Source organism: Ammodytes marinus (genome assembly GCF_949987685.1).
Source record: "Ammodytes marinus genome assembly, chromosome: 2".
NCBI classification, from domain to species: domain Eukaryota; kingdom Metazoa; phylum Chordata; class Actinopteri; order Uranoscopiformes; family Ammodytidae; genus Ammodytes; species Ammodytes marinus.
Genome location: NC_137231.1, coordinates 32128398 through 32149878, shown reverse-complemented (window position 1 = coordinate 32149878; position 21481 = coordinate 32128398). Strand labels below are relative to the sequence as shown.

At 41.4% G+C, this 21481-nt stretch overlaps 3 protein-coding genes across 3 annotated transcripts in view; all 3 read left to right on the top strand.

Moving 5' to 3' along the window:
- The window catches only part of anxa3a (annexin A3a), a 17044-nt gene extending 15676 nt beyond the window's left edge, over positions 1-1368 (top strand). The window contains exon 14 of the mRNA XM_080038881.1: positions 454-1368. Within this exon, the coding sequence (XP_079895007.1) occupies positions 454-510 (57 nt within the window). The 3' untranslated portion in view covers positions 511-1368. The remainder of the gene's footprint in view (positions 1-453) is intronic.
- Positions 1369-9031: 7663 nt separating this feature from the next.
- Positions 9032-10303, top strand: LOC307257012 (tripartite motif-containing protein 16-like protein; the record flags this gene model as incomplete). The annotated part of the gene is made up of 1 exon (XM_080036126.1): positions 9032-10303. One exon carries the CDS (start codon positions 9032-9034, stop codon positions 10301-10303), a length of 1272 nt encoding a protein of 423 aa, XP_079892252.1.
- A 2499-nt stretch (positions 10304-12802) lies between these two features.
- On the top strand, positions 12803-20818 carry LOC307257000 (uncharacterized protein). The gene is given in 3 exon segments (XM_080036114.1): positions 12803-14525; positions 18245-18342; positions 18344-20818. Coding segments are annotated over 3 exon segments (3450 nt in total). The 5' UTR covers positions 12803-12853; the 3' UTR covers positions 20024-20818.
- Positions 20819-21481: the final 663 nt, after the last annotated feature.

The window sequence follows — 21481 nt, the reverse complement described above, 5'->3', positions numbered from 1 at the left end:
ATTCGAAAGGGGTGGGGTTGAAAATTGAAAAAATTAAAAAGAAAAAAGAAAAAGAAAAAAAGAAGAAGTTTGGGGTTCCCTGCTCAAGCTGCTGCCCCCCCCCCCCCCCCCGCGCGAACCGATTTCGGATAAGCGGTTGATGATGATGATGATGATGATGATGATGGAAAAAAATAAATTAAATTAAATGAATGAGGTCAAATCAAAATAATTTATTTTCTATTTTTTTTTTATAGCCCAAAATCACAAATAGACATTTGTCTCAGTGGTCTTTACATTCCATACAATATGATACAATATGACACCCCTGCCCTTACACCCTTAGCTCGGCTGAGAAAAAACTCCCAGTGTAAAACCCTTTACCGGGAATAAAAAAAAATTAAGAAATCTCAGGGAGAGTCGACTCCAAGGATAACAGGAGGGTTAATACGCTTGTGTTTGTTTGTCTTCCAGTCGGATCTGTCTGGTGACCATGGCGACTGTGTGAAGGCCATCTGTGGAGAAGATTAACAAGAATACGAAAAAATCTGCCATTATCTCCCTGCGTTCCAATCCCCCGTACTTCCCTATTATTTAGTATGCCAGAAAATACATGCACGTCAATTGTAGTATGCTGAAAATACATAAATGCAACCACACTAACTCCAATAGCATTTTGGAGTATTCGTCTTTATTCTTGACATTTCTCGACATAATATAAGAAAAATCTTCCTTATCTGATTTTTTTTTTCTCTCCTGTCTGTGGCCCTAAAACTCTTCTGTACTTTAGTATGTAGTGTAGTAAAAAGACAAAGTATGTGATTTGTAACGCAGGGTAAGTCATCTGATAACTGCTTTATTCTGAATCTTCAAGCTACTAATTGATACATTTGTTTATTTAAAGGGGCACTGTGTAAAATCTTAAGTAATTTATTAGCTAAAAATCAATATCCTCCTTCATAAATATGTCCTCATTGGTGTAAAATCACCTCTGCCAATAATCTGAATTATCCTCCTGAGCGGAGAATTACAAATATTAATATTACATTTTCTACATTGAGCGGGTAAGTCTTATGGAGGCTTCCATGTTGGTTGGACTGTCAACAGGTGCATTGTTTAAAATGTGTAATTGTTCTTGTCCTTGAAGGCCACTGTAGCTTCTGTTATTATTCAAAAGGGGTGGGGTTACCCAGGGAGCGTTGCATTCTAGAACTTTCTTGATGATGTCATATTACACACTGCACCTTTTAAGATTTTAGATGGACAACTTATGGAGTCATGAAAGGAGGCAAATAATAAAAGAGAAATAACATTAGACTTTGTTTGGTTTCAGTCTGATTCTGGGGAAACTGTAAAAAATAAATGAATAAAATGCTGTTGATCAACTTTTATGTAATTCAGGTCATTATTATTATTATTATGTTTTACTTGTATCTTTATTACTTCCATAAATACAGGTGAAACTCGAAAAATTTGAATATCGTGCAAAAATGAATTTATTTCAGTAATTCAACATAAAAGGTGAAAATAATATATTATATAGACTAATTATATGCAAAGTGAGATATGTCTAGCCTTTATTTTTTTATCATTTTGATTAGTATGGCTTCCAGCTTATAATCATGCATGTGTACTCGGTACTTGGTTTGGGCCCCTTTTTGCATGAATTCTTGCCTCAATTCCAATTCCTTTTCCATGATATTCTAATTATGAGTTTCACCTGTAGGTAGAAACCCCTTATTCATTATTCCGTAACCCTTTCTCAGTGGGCTGCAACAGTGTGCGACAAAATATGCGAATTAGCGACAATTTTATCTTGCAGTCTGGTTCCTCACAACACGTTTGCGAATGTCCCATGGCCAAAACTTGCCGGGAGCTTGCATGTATGTCTTGCGAACGTCTGGCGAGCGTCGCACGAACGGAATGTCAGTCTAATTTTTTGTCTCTTTGTCTCTTAAAGGTGAAGTAAGCGGTTTATTTATGTTAATATAAGTGTTAAATCGCTCTTTATTCATACAGTGATCACTTACATAATGTGCGCGTTTCATAAAGCCGATCTCTCAGTCACCCACTCGGCATGTAATCGGCAAATAAACTTTTCGGGGATCCCACTACTGATAACCAATCAGAAGAGAGAACGCTACAAACCGGCACCCGTCTCACTGCCGGTGCACGCGCAGAGCAACAGACGGGTGAATGTGTATGCGCCTACAATGGCGGAGCAGGTAAAAATCCTTCCCAATGTCTGTTTTGATGGTTTTTTGGGTCTGAGATGATGCTAGATAACTCGCTGCTTGAAGACCGCAGTGCATTAATGTGGGGACGAGGGAGGGGACTGCTAACTGCAGTCAGTGACAGGAAGTTAGCTAAACTGACCATTCTGCTTACTGAACCTTTAAAGAGAGAGAGATAGAATTTGTGATGTTTAAGATTTATTTTGGTCATGAGCCATTGAAAGATTTATAGACAACCAGCAGAACGTTACGCTTCATTTCGTTAGCCTCGTAGCATAATTGTCTAAATCATATTTACTCTACTCTACTTTTACTCTACATCTACTCTATTCTACATCTACTCTACATCTACTCAACATCTACTTTACCCTACTCTGTAACCCTTAAAATATGATTTAGGCAATTATGCTATTAGGCTAACGATTAGTAGATGTAGAATAGAGTAGATATAGTGTAAACGTAGAGTAGATTAAATATGATTTAGGTAATTATGCTATGAGGCTAACGATATGTAGAGCTCATGAGATATAGGTTTGTTTTGATTATAACACACAGCAGTTTATACAAGTACAGCTGAAATGATTAGTTTATTATCAATTGATAAATTAATCTATAGACCACCCACCAACAATCCCAGCACCTCCATCTTTATCTAAAACTCTTTCCCTGGCTGTGTTCGGACTGCCATACTAACGTCCTACTCATACTCATTTTGACTTTAATTTGAGTATGTGACGGTTGGGTATGCAAGTCTGGGTATGCGAGAAATTCCCGGATGAGTACTAACTTCCGGGAAGATTTTGGGTATGAATCGATTGTATACTTTTCCTACTCAACCACCCCACAATGCACTGGGTCAATTCTACCCGCCCAGGAAAATTAAATATTTTCGAGCAAGTTGCTATGCAACGACATTGGGGTCCGTGATCTGACAACTGTACGTGCAGTCATTCATAAAACTCTTACAATAGATAAGAGATGAAGATAAATACCTAACAACATTAGAGTCACTAAGTGAAATGAGTGATGTGAGTCTGATAGTGGAGAGAGATCAGAACAGATCGCTGTTCCACACACCGCGGCTCGTCCAGCTCAACTCACAGACAGCTGAGTGCTGTGATGAGCCGGACAGAGAGCGTCGGAGGGATCCTCCGCCTCAAAACATAATTATAAAACAAGAGGTCTAAAACACAGATGATGAACACAGGACTGTAAAAATCTAGTTCAATATCTAACCTGTAGAGGGCGGTTATACGCTAAACAGCGTCTTAACTGCCTGAATCTTATAAGAAGAAGAAGAAATTCTTCATTGCTTGAGTATACTTCATACCTAGGGGGCAAAACCCCTTTTTTTTGAAAAACAGACATGGAGCGTTGTAAAAGGTTGTTCACCAGAAATGATATCCAGGACCTTCCACGATCACAACCTGGGTGGACAACCTTGTCAACTAGCTGCTGGAAAGCTACAGTGGGCCGACATAGAGCAAATCAGAACCACTGTTTAAGCGAATGGGGGGTGGGCTAATAGGGAATTTTTTAAACTTATATATATATCATTATGAAACTTTGCAAGTTGATTACTGACATTAAAACAACTTTTTGTATTACAGTATTTTCCAAAAGGTTTGAATAAATATGAAAAATCATCAATATCTTACTAATGATGCGTACATTTGCATATCTGCAAAGCCCCAAAATCTAGATGTTGGACAAAAACAAAGTACATTTTTTTTTAAATTTTGAAAACAAAACAAGTGTCCAACTGCCTGAAGCCTTTCCTAATCACAGTTCAAATTTGATCAATAACCCATAGAAAATTAATTTTTTACACTGTTTTTTCCAAGGGAATGTCTAGCCGTTTCCTAAAATACCAGCTGGAGACTCCAAAAGGACACTTTTGGTCCATCGCACATGAAATGTAACTGTGTAAAAAATGTATTTTCTATGGGTTATTGATCAAATTTGAACTGTGATTAGGAAAGGCTTCAGGCAGTTGGACACTTGTTTTGTTTTCAAAATTTAAAAACAAATTGACTTGGTTTTCTTCCAACATCTAGATTTTGGGGCTTTGCAGATATGCAAATTTTCGCATTATTAGTAAGATATTGATTATTTTTCATATTTATTTAAACATTTTGGAAAATACTGTAATACAAAAAAAAAAGGTTTTTGTTTTAATGTCAGTAATCAACTGGCAAAGTCTCATAATGATATCTATAAGTTTAAAAAATTCCCCATTAGCCCATCCCCATTCACCCCCATTCACTTAAACAGTGGTTCTGATTTGCTATGTCGGCCCACTGTAGCTTACCAGCAGCTTGTTGACAAGGTTGTCCACCCAGGTTGTGATCGTGGAAGGTCCTAGATGTCATTTTTGGTGAACAACCTTTTACAACGCTCCATGTCCATAAAATCACTTTGCCCCCTAGGTATCAACTGAAAACGTTTCGACGCACCTTGCATACACAATCGATCTTTGAGTAGACAGTATGCAGTATATAGATGGTGAGTATGTACGATGTAGGACGCTAGTATGGCTTTCCGAACACAGCCCCTGAGTTCCAATCCCCATACTTCCCTACTATTTACTATGCCAGAAAAAGATTTAGGATGTCCCAATACATGCACATCAATTGTAGTATTCTGAAAATACATCAATGCCCCACTATTTCATTGTGCTGTAACGGTGCATATGACAATAAATCTATCTATCTATCTATCTATCTATCTATCTATCTAACTCCAATAGCATTTTGCACTATTTGTCTTTATTCTTGACATTTCTCGACATAATAAAAAAAAATCTTCCATATCTGATTTTTTTTTCTCTCCTGTGGCCCTAAAACTCTTCTGTACTTTAGTATGTAGTGTAGTAAAAAGAAAAGGTATGTGAATTGGAACCAAGCCCCAACCTCAGCCATTTTTACCAGGATCCAATAAGGAAGTGACACACATTATAGTACCTTCCGGTGGCCACTGGGGGTGGTACCAAGACTGAGCAATTTTTTTTTACTCACTTGTTAAACAGGCCGTTTTCAAAGTCTTATTAAACCTATTTACAGCCTGGTCCAAAAAAACATTCTAGTCTGTATGTTCAGGTTATATCTCCATGACAACACTGAGGGGGGAGAATTTTTTTCTAGCAGGCTAGTTTTTATTCTTTTGGAGGTTAAAATGTATTGGCGCGATCTCTTGAGTGACAGCTCTCCGCCCGTTGTCCCTCACTTTGCCTTGGAGGCATACGTCAGCTCGATGGGAGTATCTCCCTCCCCCCGACGTAACGCCGATTCCCTTTTTCGGCAAGAGGAGTGAGGCGCAGTAAAAATCTTGTGGCGACGTGCACAAACCAGGATTATTGGATGGCGTGTGAATAACTGAGGTCAGCCAGGATGCTACATCCATTTTAATATACTATATATGTTTGGAACGCAGGGTCTTTTTCTCAGGATCTTGAGGAAGAAAAAGGTTGTTTTTCAGCTCCAGCAGAGGACCCAAAACCTCTGTTACCATGGCCACATTCACCAGCTCTGACCGGGGGATCCAGAGGCGTTCATAGGCCAGTATGAAAACATAACCCTGCATTCCAATCCCAAATACAGTGGCTTGCAAAAGTATTCATACCCCTTGAAATGTTCCACATTGTCGCGTTACAACCACACACGTACATTTATTTTATTGGGATTTTATGTGATACACCAACACACCATGGTGCATCATTGTGAAGTGGAATGAAAATGAAATGTGTGTAATGGCTATCTGTGTGTAGCCTCTGCAGGCTTTTATTTTGAAGAGGTTCCACATGTTGGAAACATGGCGACTTGGTTATTTCTGAATTTTGTCTAATTTTAAAGACAATATTTTTATTTCACATTCAACTTTAGCAAACTCTTTTTAAACTTAATTTCAACATTTTATTTGAAACATATTAAGGGCCCTTAATATGCATCAAACAAAATGTTCGAAAATTAAGTTTAAAAAGAAACAAAAACTAATTTCTATGAAAGCAATGATGCACTGTGCCAAACACAAAAACAAAAGTTTGACTTATCCTAATTCAAAAGTTCCTCGTAGCTACTGTGATGTTAAACAAAAAAACAACATTCTCTGGAAATGAACTCATTGTACCATTCTTGTTCTGGAAGAACAAAATGGAACATGACACCAACTAAAATACCTTTTGTGCATTTATCATGTGCAAATACAGCAAGATCCTATTACCAATCAGTGGCTGCTTCCCATTCCCATCACGGGGAATGGAAGAGGCCACAGCCGTCTGTTAGTATCCGTCTGATTAGTGCAGACGGATACTAACAGGTATATAATTTATTTACACAGTGACCCAGCAGTGCTGCAAGCAGAGGGACAGGGTGTTCCCCAGAGAGGTTTCCATCGTGGACACTCCCGGACTCTTCCACACCTCGTTACCGGACCTGTGCGTGGTTTAAGTTTGTCTGCTGATCAACAACCTGCTGACAAAAGGTCGACGCTCCAAAACCACCAAGAAGCTCGCAACAAAGGCCACTAAGGAGCTACACAAGCTCAAGAGCCAGGCCTGGTTAGTATAGTACACACAATCACTCACTCACTATGATGATGTCCCCCTAGATAACAAAATGGGCTCATTTTGTTTTCATGGGGTGCATCAACAACCATCAAAAGTACAAATACATTGCTCGTACAATACTCGTTGTGTAGTGTTTAGACCATAGATAGTAAATAATATGGATGTATCATCCGGGCTGACCTCAGTTATTCACACGGCATCCAATAATCCTGGTTTGTGCGCGTCGCCATTTTGTGAGGGGTAGGGAGATAGCTGACGTATACCTCCGAGGCAAAGTGAGGGACAACGGGCGGAGAGCTGTCACTCAAGAGATCGCGCCAATACATTTTAACCTCAGATAAAATATGGTCTGAAAAAATTCACCCCCTCAGTGTTGTCATGGAGATATGACCTAAACATACAGACTAAAATGGTTTTGTCGACCAGGCTGTAAATAGGTTTAATAAGACTTTGAAAACAGCCTGTTTAACAAGTGAGTCAATGAAAAATGGCTCAGTCTTGCTACCACCCCCCTGGTGGCACTTCCGTTTACTACAGTTGTGGTCACTTCCTTATTGGATGCTGGTAAAAATCGCTGAGGTTGGGGCTTGGTTTAGAGGGGGCTCTAAACACAGAGGCTCAGTCCTCTTCACAGCAGACCCGGGTTAGAATCCAGCCGTTCTCTGCATGTCATTCTCCTCTGACGAATTTCTACTTTCCTTCCTTGACTTGAAAAGTGTCTGTCTGTAGCCTGAGGGCTTTTATTTTGACTAATTTCAAGCCAATCTTTTTATTTCATATTCAACTTAAGAAAACTAATTTTAAACACGATAAACTCTCCTCCTATCCCTGCTCTAACAAAACAAAGCTCCACTCTGTACATACATCCTTGTTCCTCTTTAGATCTACAGTTGATGGGTGTAACCAAGGTGTGGTGAAGTGCAGCAGCTGACAGGCACCATTCACTGCACACACAAACTAGTCTTGGTTCTAGTGAAAAGAAACTCAGACACTCACAGACACAGAGAGTTGAAATGGCGCAGAAAGGACCTCAGCTCAGTTGGACTAATTTCAAGCCAATCTTTTTATTTCATATTCAACTTAAGAAAACTAATTTTAAACTTAATTTCTGGTCATTTTATTTGAAACATATTAAGGGCTAACAAAACAGCAACATTCTCTAGAAAATTACTCATTGTGCCATTTTTGCTCTGGAAAAGCGAAATCGAACACGAAACCAACTAAAATACCCAACCTTTTGTGCATTTATCATGTGTAAAAATTGGGCCTCTAAACACAGATGCTCAGTCCTCTACATAGCAGACCCGTGTTAGAATCCAGCCCGGGCCGTTCTCTGCATGTCATTTTCCTCTGACCAAATTCTACTTTTTTTCCTTGAATATATACAGGTGAAACTCGAAAAATTAGAATATCGTGCAAAAGTTCATTTATTTCTGTATTTGAACTTAAAAGTTGAAACTAATATATTATATAGACTCATTACATGCAAAGTGAGATATTTCAAGCCTTAATTTGTTATAATTTTGATGATTATGGTTTACAGCTTATAAGAACCCCAAATTCAAAATCTCTGAAAATTTTAATATTACATGAAATCAACAAAAAAGGGATTTTAAATACAGAAATGTCGGCCCTCTATAAACTATAATCATAAAAATTGACTCAGTACTTGGTTTGGGCCCCTTTTGCATGAATTCCTGCCTCAATGCAGCGTGTAACGAATAAATCATTGAAAGCAACGAGTGAACTTAAATAAGCGGTGGAAAGACTTTTTTAACCCACCGCCTCTTTCCCTTGACACTTAGTTTTTCATCAAAACAAAAAACACACCTGGCCTAAGTACCTGAGCGGTGCGGAAAGCCGGCCCACAGACCCCTACAGGTATCAGAAAACAAAGCAGCCTAGGCATAAACAGTATTAATAATATGCTACATAAACTATTAAAAAATGTAGCTTCATTTCACAATTTCTATTTCCATGAACAATAAACAAGTCAGACATATTTGTGAACAGAAAATCAATAGCCTCATTAAAACGGCTGCGACACACGATAAACTCTCCTCCTATCCCTGCTCTAACAAAACAAAGCTCCACTCTGTACATACATCCTTGTTCCCCTTTAGATCTACAGTTGATGGGTGTAACCAAGGTGTGGTGAAGTGCAGCAGCTGACAGGCACCATTCACTGCACACACAAACTAGTCTTGGTTCTAGTGAAAAGAAACTCAGACACTCACAGACACAGAGAGTTGAAATGGCGCAAGAACCTCAGCTAGATCGGGACATCCTTTGCTGTTCGATGTGTCAGGATCTACTGAAGGATCCAGTGACTATTCCCTGTGGACACAGCTTCTGCATGGACTGTATCAACGGCTTCTGGGAGGAAAAGAACTCCTACAGCTGCCCTCAGTGTGCGAAGGCCTTCTCACCGAGGCCTGCCCTGGAGAAAAACACCATTTTAGCAGTTTTAGTGGAGGATCGGAAGAAGCAGAAAGAGCTCGAGGTGAGTCGACAGAACATCCAGGGGAGAATCCAGGATAGAGAGAAAGATGTGAAGCTGCTTCAACAGGAGGTGAAGGCTATCAATGGCTCTGCTGATAAAGCTGTGGAGCACAGTGAGAAGACCTTCACCGAGCTGATCCGTCTCATCCAGAAAAGAAGCTCTGATGTGAAGCAGCAGGTCAGAGCAAAGCAGGAAACTGAAGAGAGTCGAGTCAAAGATCTTCAGGAGAAGCTGGAGCAGGAGATCGCTGAGCTGAAGAGGAAAGACGCTGAGCTGAAGACCCTCTCACACACAGAGAATCACAACCAGTTTCTACACGACTACCCCACAATGTCAGCACTCAGTGAATCTACATCCAGCATCCACATCCGTCCTCTGAGATACTTTGAGGACGTGACAGCAGCTGTGTCAGAAGCCAGAGATAAACTACAGGATGTTTTACTGTCACAACCAGAGCCCGAGACCAGAGCCGACTTCTTAAGATATTCACAAGACATCACACTGGATCCAAACACAGCACACAGATGTGTGTTATTATCTGAGGGGAACAGAAAGGCTGGAGGAATAGGATATCCACAGGCTTGTTCTACTCATCCAGACAGATTCACTAGATGGCGGCAGGTCCTGAGTACAGAGAGTCTGACTGGACGTCATTACTGGGAGGTGGAGAGGAGTGGGAGAAAAGTTTCTGTAGCAGTCTCATACAAGAATATCAACAGAGCAGGGGAGGCAGTATTTAGATTTGGGCGAAATGATACATCCTGGGCGTTAGATTTAGATTACACTTATGAATTTTGGTTCCACAATGGCCCAATTCCCGTCTCAGGCCCTCGTTCCTCCAGAATAGGAGTGTACCTGGATCACAGTGCAGGTATTCTGTCCTTCTACAGCGTCTCTGAAACCATGACTCTCCTCCACAGAGTCCAGACCACATTCACTCAGCCGCTCTATGCTGGAGTCAATCTTGTTCATAATGGGGACGAAGCTGAGTTCTGTAAACTCAAGCAGACAGAAGTCATTTAAGGGCGGTAGTTTGTGGTGTAGTGTTTAGAGCCCCCCCCCCCCCCCCAATAGAGGCTCAGTCGTCATAACAGTAGACCTTCGTTCGAATCCAGCCCGGTTCATTCTCTTTATGTCATCTCCCTCTTTACCCCATTTCATCTGTCTCTCCTGTCTCTCCGCACTGTAATAATAATGGAGGAAAAATGCCCAAAAAATATCTTAAGAATTGATTTAAGGGATAGTTGGTTTAACTTTGTGTTTTTAATTCTTGTTTTGTCTTCATGTTTGTTTCTGAAAAATTATTATTGTTGTATTTCTGAGATCAGCTGTCAATCAAATATTATGACATATATGACGTTAAACATCACAGATTTCTTCACATTTGTTTTTCTGTCAAATGTTTCCTGTGTGTGTTTAGCCACTAGAGGTTATCAATGCTCTGGATGACTTTAGTTTAACTAGTATGGCATAATCTCTGCATGAATGTTTAACGTTTAAGTTTTAGAAGTGAGGACATTTTGGCCAGGTCTCAGTTTGGGACAGGCCTTTAAAGGGCTGTTTGAGGGTCAACACTGTAGGTGTTATGGTTCAGGTATGAATCATGTTGGGTAGTGCAACGGTTGGGGTTATGGTAAGGCAATTCGTTTTGATGGTAATGGTTACGTAAGGGGCTACGGAATGCTTTATGACAATGAAAGTCATCACAAATATATCTGTGTATGTGATGCCAATAAATTGTATCAGAGCAGAATTAGAGAGCAGGGCTATGTATTGACACAAATCCTAGAAATGTAATCTTGTACATGAATGTCCCACTATTCATATTCTTCTCATGTAATAAGTCTTAATTTGAAATGATCTCTTGACTATAAATAAAGGTTGAATGAATTCATAAACCGGGCTGCCATTCATTGAACTACAGTATAGAACAGCACTATCTGAATAACATCCCAGCAACATTTCAGTGCATAAATGTGCAAATTTGGCAATATTCTACTAATTATACGAACATTCACATCTCTTGAAAAGCATCAAAACATTTATGTGTTTTTTTTTACTAAACCTTGTCTGTTTGCATCTGTATATTTCCCACACCCTGACACAGGACCCTGAGGCTTCATATCTGTATCAGTATGCGTCTGCTCTTATCTCAGCACCTCACAGCCAAACTGTTAAAACTAAAAATCACATATAGCATTTAAACTCAAGTGACCTTTGAGAGTCAATGTGGGGTTTCTTTTGTGTGTTTAGAACAGTTTATTATCAAGTATTTATTGCCTGTAGTTTGGTTGTTGCGTCTTCACAGAGATATGGATGCAGCCTGAGTTCACAGTTACATATATTTTAGTCTGTCTTTACTGGTGTTGTGCTCAGTGAAGTTTTTACATGCCCTGCTGCAGGTCAACAACTGAACTGTTTGGCCTCTGGCGCCCTCATTGGTTCCCATAATGAACTACCTCTACTATTCTTCCTGAACAAACCATGACCAGCGCCCAAGTCTAGTAACAAAGAAACACTCGGGTTTAGATCAAGGAGGCCGGTCCTCCCAATCACGCCTCTCCGGGTGTCTCTATCATTGCCTATGTGCGCGTTGAAGTCTCCCAGCAGATCTATGGAGTACCCTACCGGAACTCAATGCAGGACTTGGAATACCCTGAGCCTCGGTTCTGTGCATTCCCACAGACAACAGTCAGAGTCCCCCCCCCACACACACAACATAGCGTAGGGTGGTGACCCTCTCGTCTATCGGAGTATCCCCACTCCAGTCTGGCTCTTCACACCTTGCACAATAAGATTTAAAAAGGATTACATTTGTATTTGTGTATTTTGTTTATAAATCATCTTTTTCCATTTGGAACATTAAGTATTGCTGAATATACATTAATATATTTTGTGACCAATGTGTGTTTTCAGAGACACAACAGCCACTGAGCAAACAATGAAATGTGGGTCAAGTTCACCTGTGCTCACTGCTCTTCAGGCTGTGTGTGTGTGTTTGTGTGTGTGTGTGTGTGTGTGTGTGTGTGTGTGTACCTGTACAACTAATTTTATGAGAACCACTTTGAGCTTTAGACCACGAACATGACCAGAAATACTGAAATCTTTCTGTGATACAGTATGTGTTGTTGTATGTGACTATTCTAACATTTTATAGAGATTCATTTTTAAAACATTGCAAACTCAAATTGTAGTTTTTGTGAAGAGAATGACAGATTCCAAGAAGAGTGTTCCTCCTAAAAGCTGCAGAGACCAGTGGCTTTAAATGAGAAATGATTTTTAGAGTAAACAATGTGTTAAACACACAGTATCTCTCTCATAAAGCCGCTCCTCTTCCTGGAATGAAGCAGAGCTTGATAAACTCTCCCTCTTGTTCCTGCTCTGAAAAACAGCCTGCTGCACTCTGTACATATTTCCTCGTTCCCTCCCCTTTAGATCTACCGTCATGGGGATGGGTGTAACCAAGTGCAGTCCCCATTCACTGCACACACACCTGTTGTTCAGATCAGAGCTCAAGTTAGTTTCTGTTCTAGTGAAAGTAAACTCAGACAGTCACTGACACAGAGAGTTGAAATGGCGCAGAAAGGACCTCAGCTCGACAGGGAAACTTTCTCTTGTTCTATTTGTCTGGATCTACTGAAGGATCCGGTGACTATTCCCTGTGGACACAGCTACTGCATGGACTGTATCAACGGCTTCTGGGATCAAAAGGATCAAAAGAAAATCTACAGCTGCCCTCAGTGTAGGCAGGACTTTGATCCGAGGCCTGAGTTGGTGAAAAACACCATGTTAGCAGCTTTAGTGGAGGAGCTAAAGAAGACAGGACTCCAAGCTGCTCCTGCTGATCACTGCTATGCTGGACCTGAAGATGTGGCCTGTGACATCTGCACTGGGAGAAAACTGAAAGCCCTCAAGTCCTGTCTGGTGTGTCTGGTCTCTTACTGTGAGAAACACCTCCAGCTTCATTACGACGTGGCTCAATTAAAGAAACACAAGCTGGTGGAGCCCTCCAAGAAGCTCCAGGAGAACATCTGCTCCAGTCACGATGAGGTGATGAAGATTTTCTGTCGCACTGATCAGCAGTCTATCTGTTATCTCTGCTCTCTGGATGAACACAAAGGCCACGACACAGTGTCAGCTGCAGCAGAACGGACTGAGAAGCAGAAAGAGCTCGAGGTGAGTCGACAGAACATCCAGGGGAGAATCCAGAACGGAGAGAAAGATGTGAAGCTGCTTCAACAGGAGGTGAAGGCTATCAATGGCTCTGCTGATAAAGCAGTGGAGCACAGTGAGAAGACCTTCACCGAGCTGATCCGTCTCATCCAGAAAAGAAGGTCTGATGTGAAGCAGGAGCTCAGAGCAAAGCAGGAAACTGAAGTGAGTCGAGTCAAAGATCTTCAGGAGAAGCTGGAGCAGGAGATCGCTGAGCTGAAGAGGAAAGACGCTGAGCTGAAGACCCTCTCACACACAGAGGATCACAACCAGTTTCTACACGACTACCCCGCACTGTCAACACTCAGTGGATCTACATCCAGCATCGACATCCGTCCTCTGAGATACTTTGAGGACGTGACAGCAGCTGTGTCAGAAGCCAGAGATAAACTACAGGACGTCCTGACAGAGACATGGACAAACATCTCACTGATAAAGACTGATGTTTCACTGCCACAACCACAGCCAGAGCCCAAGACCAGAGCCGACTTCTTAAGATATTCACATGACATCACACTGGATCCAAACACAGCAACCACATGTCTGTTATTATCTGAGGGGAACAGAAAGGCTACAGTAATGGAACAAGATCAGTCTTATTCTAGTCATCCGGACAGATTCACTGGATGGTGTCAGGTCCTGAGTACAGAGAGTCTGACTGGACGTTGTTACTTGGAGGTGGAGTGGGGAGGGATAGGAGTTGATGTAGCAGTCGCATACAAGAGTATCAGCAGAGCATGGCTCTCGGATGAATCTAGATTTGGACACAATTATGAATCCTGGTCGTTAGATTGTTCTCAAAACAGTTTTAAATTTTGGTTCAACAATGTTCAAACTCCCCTCTCAGGTCCTCAGTCCTCCAGAATAGGAGTGTACCTGGATCACAGTGCAGGTGTTCTGTCCTTCTACAGCGTCTCTGAAACCATGACCATGACTCTCCTACACAGAGTCCAGACCACATTCACTCAGCCGCTCTATGCTGGAGTAAGTCTTTCTACTTTTGGAGACACTGCTGAGTTCTGTAAACTCAAATAGACACAAGTCTTGAAAGTAGTTACGAGGAACTGTCCAATATTTTCTGAAAGGGTCATATTTCCTCTGATGATCTTTGCTGGAATATGATTATGGGGACAATACTGAGTTCTTTAAACTCAAATAGACAGGTCCAGGGGGGGGCGCGATTGTAGTGTAGAGTCCCCCCCACCCCACCCCCATAGAGGCTCAGATAGAGGCTCAGTCCTCTTCACAGCAGACCCGGATTAGAATCCAGCCCGGGTCGTTCTCTGCATGTCATTCCCCTCTCTGCCCCATTTCATCTGCGTCTCTCCGCACTGTAAATAACGGAGGGAAAATGCCAAAAAAAAAATCTTTAAGAAGTGACTTAAGGGAAAGTGGGTTAAACTCTGTGTTTCAATTCTTGTTTTGTCTTTGTGTTTGTTTCTGTGAAATTATTGTTGTTGTATTTCTGAGATCAGCTGTCAATCAAACATTATGATTTTATATAAGACGTTAAACATCATAGATTTCTAGTCATTTGTTTTTCTGTCAAATGTTTCCTGTGTGTGTTTAGCCACTAGAGGTTATCAATGCTCTGGATGACTTTAGTGTAACTGATATGGCATAATCTTGGCATGAATGTTTAACGTTTAAGTTTTAGAAGTAAGGAAATTTTGGCTGGTTCTCACTTTGGGACGGGCCTTCAAAGCGCTGTTTCAGGGTTATCACTATAGGTGTTATGGTTCAGGTATGAATCATGTTGGGTAGTGCAAGGGTTGGGGTTAGGGTAAGGCAATTTGTTTTGATGGTAATGGTTACGTAAGGGGCTAGGGAATGCTTTATGACAAGGAAAGTCATCACAAATATATCTGTGTATGTGATGCCAATAAAGTGTATCAGAGCAGATTTAGAGAGCAGGGCTATGTATTGACACAAATCCTAGAAATGTAATCTTGTACATGAATGTCCCACTATTCATATTCTTCTCATGTAATAAGTCTTAATTTGAAATGATATCTTGAGTATAAATAAAGGTTGAATGTATCATAAACTGGGCTGCCATTCATTGAACTACATTATAGTACAGCACTATCTAAATAACATCCTCAGCAACATTTCAGTGCATAAATATGCAAATTTGGCAATATTCTACTAATTATACGAACTATCACATCTCTTGAAAAGCATCAAAACATTTAGGTGTTTTTTTTACTAAACCTTGTCTGTCTGCATCTGTATATTTCCCACACCCTGACACAGGACCCTGAGGCTACATACAGTATCTGTATAAGTATGCGTCTGCTCTTATTTCAAAAACTCACAGCACAACTGTTAAAACTAAAAATCACATGAAGCATTTAAACTCAAGTGACCTTTGAGTCAATGTGGGGTTTCTTTTTTGTGTTTATAACAGTTTATTATCAAGTATTTGTTGCCTGTAGTTTTGGTTGTTGCGTCTTCAGAAAGATATGGATGCAGCCTGAGTTCACAGTCACATATATTTCAATCTCTCTTTACTGGTGTTGTGCTCAGTGAAGTTTTTACATGCCTTGCTGCAGGTCAACAACTGAACTGTTTGGCCTCTGGCGCCCTCATTGGTTCCCATAATGAACTACCTCTACTATTCTGCCCCCCTATCTTGCGGTGTGCCACAGGGCTCAATTTTAGGACCAATTCTTTTTGCGTTGTACTTGCTGCCTTTGGGTTCCATATTTAAAAAATATGGCATTCAGTTCCATTGTTTCGCAGACGATGTGCAAATTTATCTTCCCCTTAGTGTCAATTCACCAAACAAGTTACATCAATGTCTTCAGGAAGTGAAGGACTGGATGTCTTTTAATTTTCTAAATTTGAACGAAGACAAAACAGAGATTATTGTTTTTGGCAAGCCCGGTCTCTGCAGTAGTGCCCTTGGTCCACTAGCGTCTCGTTCTCAGTCCTGTGGAAAAACCCTTGGTGTTTTTATTGACAGCTCTTTTAAGCTGGAAAAGCAGCTAAGCGCAGTGGTTAGAGTTGGCTTTTTTCATCTTAGGCTTCTTGGGAAGGTGAAGCGTTACTTGCCCTCTGACCAATTCCAGACAGTAGTCCTTGCTCTTGTAATTAGTCGCTTGGACTACTGTAATTCACTTTATTTCGGTTTGAGCCAGTCCTCAATTCAGCGCCTCCAGATGGTTCAGAGTGCAGCTGCACGCTTGCTCTCAGGAGCATCTCGATATGAACACATCACTCCTGTCCTGGCATCTCTTCATTGGCTGCCTGTTGTTTTTAGAATAGATTTTAAAATCCTCTTGTTTGTTTTTAAATGTCTAAATGGTCTAGCGCCAACTTATCTGTCAGAGATGATCTCTCTGCACAGTCCTGTCAGGGCACTGAGGTCCTCTGACCAATGTATTCTAGACTGTCCCAGGTCTAAGCTGAAGAGCAGGGGAGACAGAGCCTTCGCTGTAGCTGGACCCAAGTTGTGGAATTCTCTTCCTTTACATATCAGATATGCCACTTCTTTGGAAAATTTTAAATGTCTGCTGAAGACACATTTCTTTGCACTGGCCTTCGGAACCAGCTGAGCTGAGTATTTTCTTATGTGTTTTCTTTTGGTTTCTTATTTGTAATAAATGTGGATTATTTTATTATTATTTAACCTGTACAGCACTTTGGGGCAGTACCCGCTGTTTGTAAATGTGCTTTATAAATAAATTTGACTTGACTTGACTTGACTATTCTTCCTGAACAAACCATGACCAGCGCCCAAGTCTAGTAACAAAGAAACACTCGGGTTTAGATCAGGGAGGCCGGTCCTCCCAATCTCCGGGTGTCTCTATCACTGCCTATGTGCGCGTTGAAGTCCCCCAGCAGATCTATGGAGTAACCTACCGGAACTCAATGCAGGACTTGGAATACCCTGAGCCTCGGTTCTGTGCATTCCCTCAGACAACAGTCAGAGTCCCTCCCCCACCCCCCACACACACACAACATAGCGTAGGGTGGTGACCCTCTCGTCTATCGGAGTATCCCCACTCCAGTCTGGCTCTTCACACCTTGCACAATAAGATTTAAAAAGGATTACATTTGTATTTGTGTATTTTGTTTATAAATCATCTTTTTCCATTTGGGACATTAAGTATTGATGAATATACATTAATATATTTTGTGACCAATGTGTGTTTTCAGAGACACAACAGCCACTAAGCAAACAATGAAATGTGGGTCAAGTTCACCCGTGCTCACTGCTCTTCAGGCTGTGTGTGTGTGTGTGTGTGTGTGTGTGTGTGTGTGTGTGTGTGTGTGTGTGTGTGTGTGTGTGTGTGTGTGTGTGTGTGTGTACCTGTACAACTAATTTTGTGAGAACCACTTTGAGCTTTAGACCACGAACATGACCAGAAATACTGAAATCTTTCTGTGATACAGTATGTGTTGTTATATGTGACTATTCTAACATTTTATAGAGATACATTTTTAAAACATTGCAAACTCAAATTGTAAATTTTGTGAAGAGAATGACGGATTCTAAGAAGAGTGTTCCTCCTAAAAGCGGCAGAGACCAGTGGCTTTAAATGAAAAATGATTTTTAGAGTAAACAATGTGTTAAACACACAGTGTCTCTCTCATAAAGCCGCTCCTCTTCCTGGAATGAAGCAGAGCTCGATAAACTCTCCCTCTAGTCCGTGCTCTGAAAAACAGCCCGCTGCACTCTGTACACATTTCCTTGTTCCCTCCCCTTTAGATCTATGGGTGTAGCCAACGTGTGGTGAAGTGCAGGCCCCATTCACTGCACACACACACTTGTTGTTCAGATCAGAGCTCAAACTAGTTTCGGTTCTAGTGAAAGTAAACTCAGACACTCGCTGACACAGAGAGGGTGAAATGGCGCAGAAAGGACCTCAGCTCGACCGAGACATAATTTGCTGTTCTATTTGTCTGGATCTACTGAAGGATCCGGTGACTATTCCCTGTGGACACAGCTACTGCATGGACTGTATCACAGGCTTCTGGGATGAAAAGGATCAAAAGAAAACCTACAGCTGCCCTCAGTGTAGGCAGGACTTCGATCCGAGGCCTGTGTTAGTGAAAAACACCATGTTAGCAGTTTTAGTGAAGGAGCTAAAGAAGACTGGACTCCAAGCTGCTCCTGCTGATCTCTGCTATGCTGGACCTGAAGATGTGGCCTGTGACGTCTGCACTGGGAGAAAACTGAAAGCCCTGAAGTCCTGTCTGGTGTGTCTGGCCTCTTACTGTGAGAAACACCTCCAGCGTCATTACGACGTGGCTCCATTAAAGAAACACAAGCTGGTGGAGCCCTCCAAGAAGCTCCAGGAGAACATCTGCTCCAGTCACGACGAGGTGATGAAGATTTTCTGCCGCACTGATCAGCAGTCTATCTGTTATCTTTGTGTAATGGATGAACACAAAGGCCACGACACAGTGTCAGCTGCAGCAGAACGGACTGAGAAGCAGAAAGATCTTGAGGTGAGTCGACAGAACATCCAGGGGAGAATCCAGGACAGAGAGAAAGATGTGAAGCTGCTCCAACAGGAGGTGAAGGCTATCAATGGCTCTGCTGATAAAGTAGTGGAGCACAGTGAGAAGACCTTCACCGAGCTGATCCGTCTCATCCAGAAAAGAAGCTCTGATGTGAAGCAGCAGGTCAGAGCAAAGCAGGAAACTGAAGTGAGTCGAGTCAAAGATCTTCAGGAGAAGCTGGAGCAGGAGATCACTGAGCTTAAGAGGAAAGACGCTGAGCTGAAGACCCTCTCACACACAGAGGATCACAACCAGTTTCTACACGACTACCCCGCACTGTCAACACTCACTGAATCTACATCCAGCATCGACATCCGTCCTCTGAGATACTTTGAGGACGTGACAGCGGCTGTGTCAGAAGCCAGAGAGAAACTACAGGACGTCCTGAGAGAGACATGGACAAACATCTCACTGACAGTGACTGACGCGGATGTTTTACTGTCTGAACCACAGCCAGAGCCAAAGACCAGAGCCGACTTCTTAAGATATTCACGTGACATCAAACTGGATCCAAACACAGCACATAATCTTCTGTTATTATCTGAGGGGAACAGAAAGGCTACAGGAATGCAACAACAACAGTCTTATTCTAGCCATCCAGACAGATTCACTGGATGGTGTCAGGTCCTGGGTACAGAGAGTCTGACTGGACGTCGTTACTGGGAGGTGGAGTGGGGAGGGTTAGAAGTTGATGTAGCGGTCTCATACAAGAATATCAGCAGAGCAGGGAGGACGAATGAATGTAGATTTGGACGAAACGATAATTCCTGGTCGTTAGATTGTTCTCAAAACAGTTTTAAATTTTGGTTAAAAAATGTCCAAACTCCCGTCTCAGGTCCTCAGTCCTCCAGAATAGGAGTGTACCTGGATCACAGTGCAGGTGTTCTGTCCTTCTACAGCGTCTCTGAAACCATGACTCTCCTCCACAGAGTCCAGACCACATTCACTCAGCCACTCTATGCTGGAGTCAATCTTTATCATTATGGGGATAATGCAGAGTTCTGTAAACTCAAATAGACAGAAGTCATTTAAGGGGGGTAGTTTGTTGTGTAGTGGTTAGAGGCGCCCCCTCCCCATAGAGGCTCAGTCCTCTTCACAGCAGACCCGGGTTAGAATCCAGCCCGGGTCGTTCTCTGCATGTCATTCCCCTCTCTGCCCCATTTCATCTGTGTCTCTCCGCACTGTAAATAACGGAGGGAAAATGCCAAAAAAAAATCTTTAAGAAGTTATTTAAGGGAAAGTGGGTTAAACTCTGTGTTTTAATTCTTGTTTTGTCTTTGTTTGTATCTGAGAAATTATTGTTGTTGTATTTCTGAGATCAGCTGTCAATCAAACATTATGACTTTATATATGAAGTTAAACATCATAGATTTCTTCTCGTTTGTTTTTCTGTCAAATGTTTCCTGTGTGTGTTTAGCCACTAGAGGTTATCAATGCTCAGGATGAATTTAGTTTAACTGATATGGCATAATCTCTGCATGAATGTTTAACGTTTAAGTTTTAGAAGTGAGGACATTTTGGCCAGGTCTCAGTTTGGGACAGGCCTTTAAAGGGCTGTTTAAGGGTTAACTCTATACAGTAGGTGTTATGGTTCAGGTATGAATCATGTTGGGTAGTGCAACGGTTGGGGTTAGGGTAAGGCTATTAGTTTTGATGGTAATGGTTACGTAAGGGGCTACGGAATGCTTTATGACAAGGAAAGTCATCACAAATATATCTGTGTATGTGATGCCAATAAATTGTATCAGAGCAGAATTAGAGAGCAGGGCTATGTATTGACACAAATCCTAGAAATGTAATCTTGTACATGAATGTCCCACTATTCATATTCTTCTCATGTAATAAGTCTTAATTTGAAATGATCTCTAGAGTATAAATAAAGGTTGAATGTATCATAAACTGGGCTGCCATTCATTGAACTACAGTATAGAACAGCACTATCTGAATAACATCCTGAGCAACATTTCAGTGCTTAAATATGCAAATTTGGCAATATTCTACTAATTATACGAACATTCACATCTCTTGAAAAGCATCAACACATTTAGGTGTTTTTTTTACTAAACCTTGTCTGTTTGCATCTGTATATTTCCCACACCCTGACACAGGACCATGAGGCTACATATCTGTATTAGTATGCGTCTGCTCTTATCTCAGCACCTCACAGCCAAATTGTTAACACTAAATATCACATGAAGCCTTTAAACTCAAGTGACCTTTGAGAGTCAATGTGGGGTTTCTTTTGTGTGTTTAGAACAGTTTATTATCAAGTATTTATTGCCTGTAGTTTGGTTGTTGCGTCTTCACAGAGATATGGATGCAGCCTGAGTTCAAAGTCACATCTATTATAATCTCTCGTTACTGGTGTTGTGCTCAGTGAAGTTTTTACATGCCTTGCTGCAGGTCAACAACTGAACTGTTTGGCCTCTGGCGCCTCATTGGTTCCCATAATGAACTACCTCTACTATTCTCCTG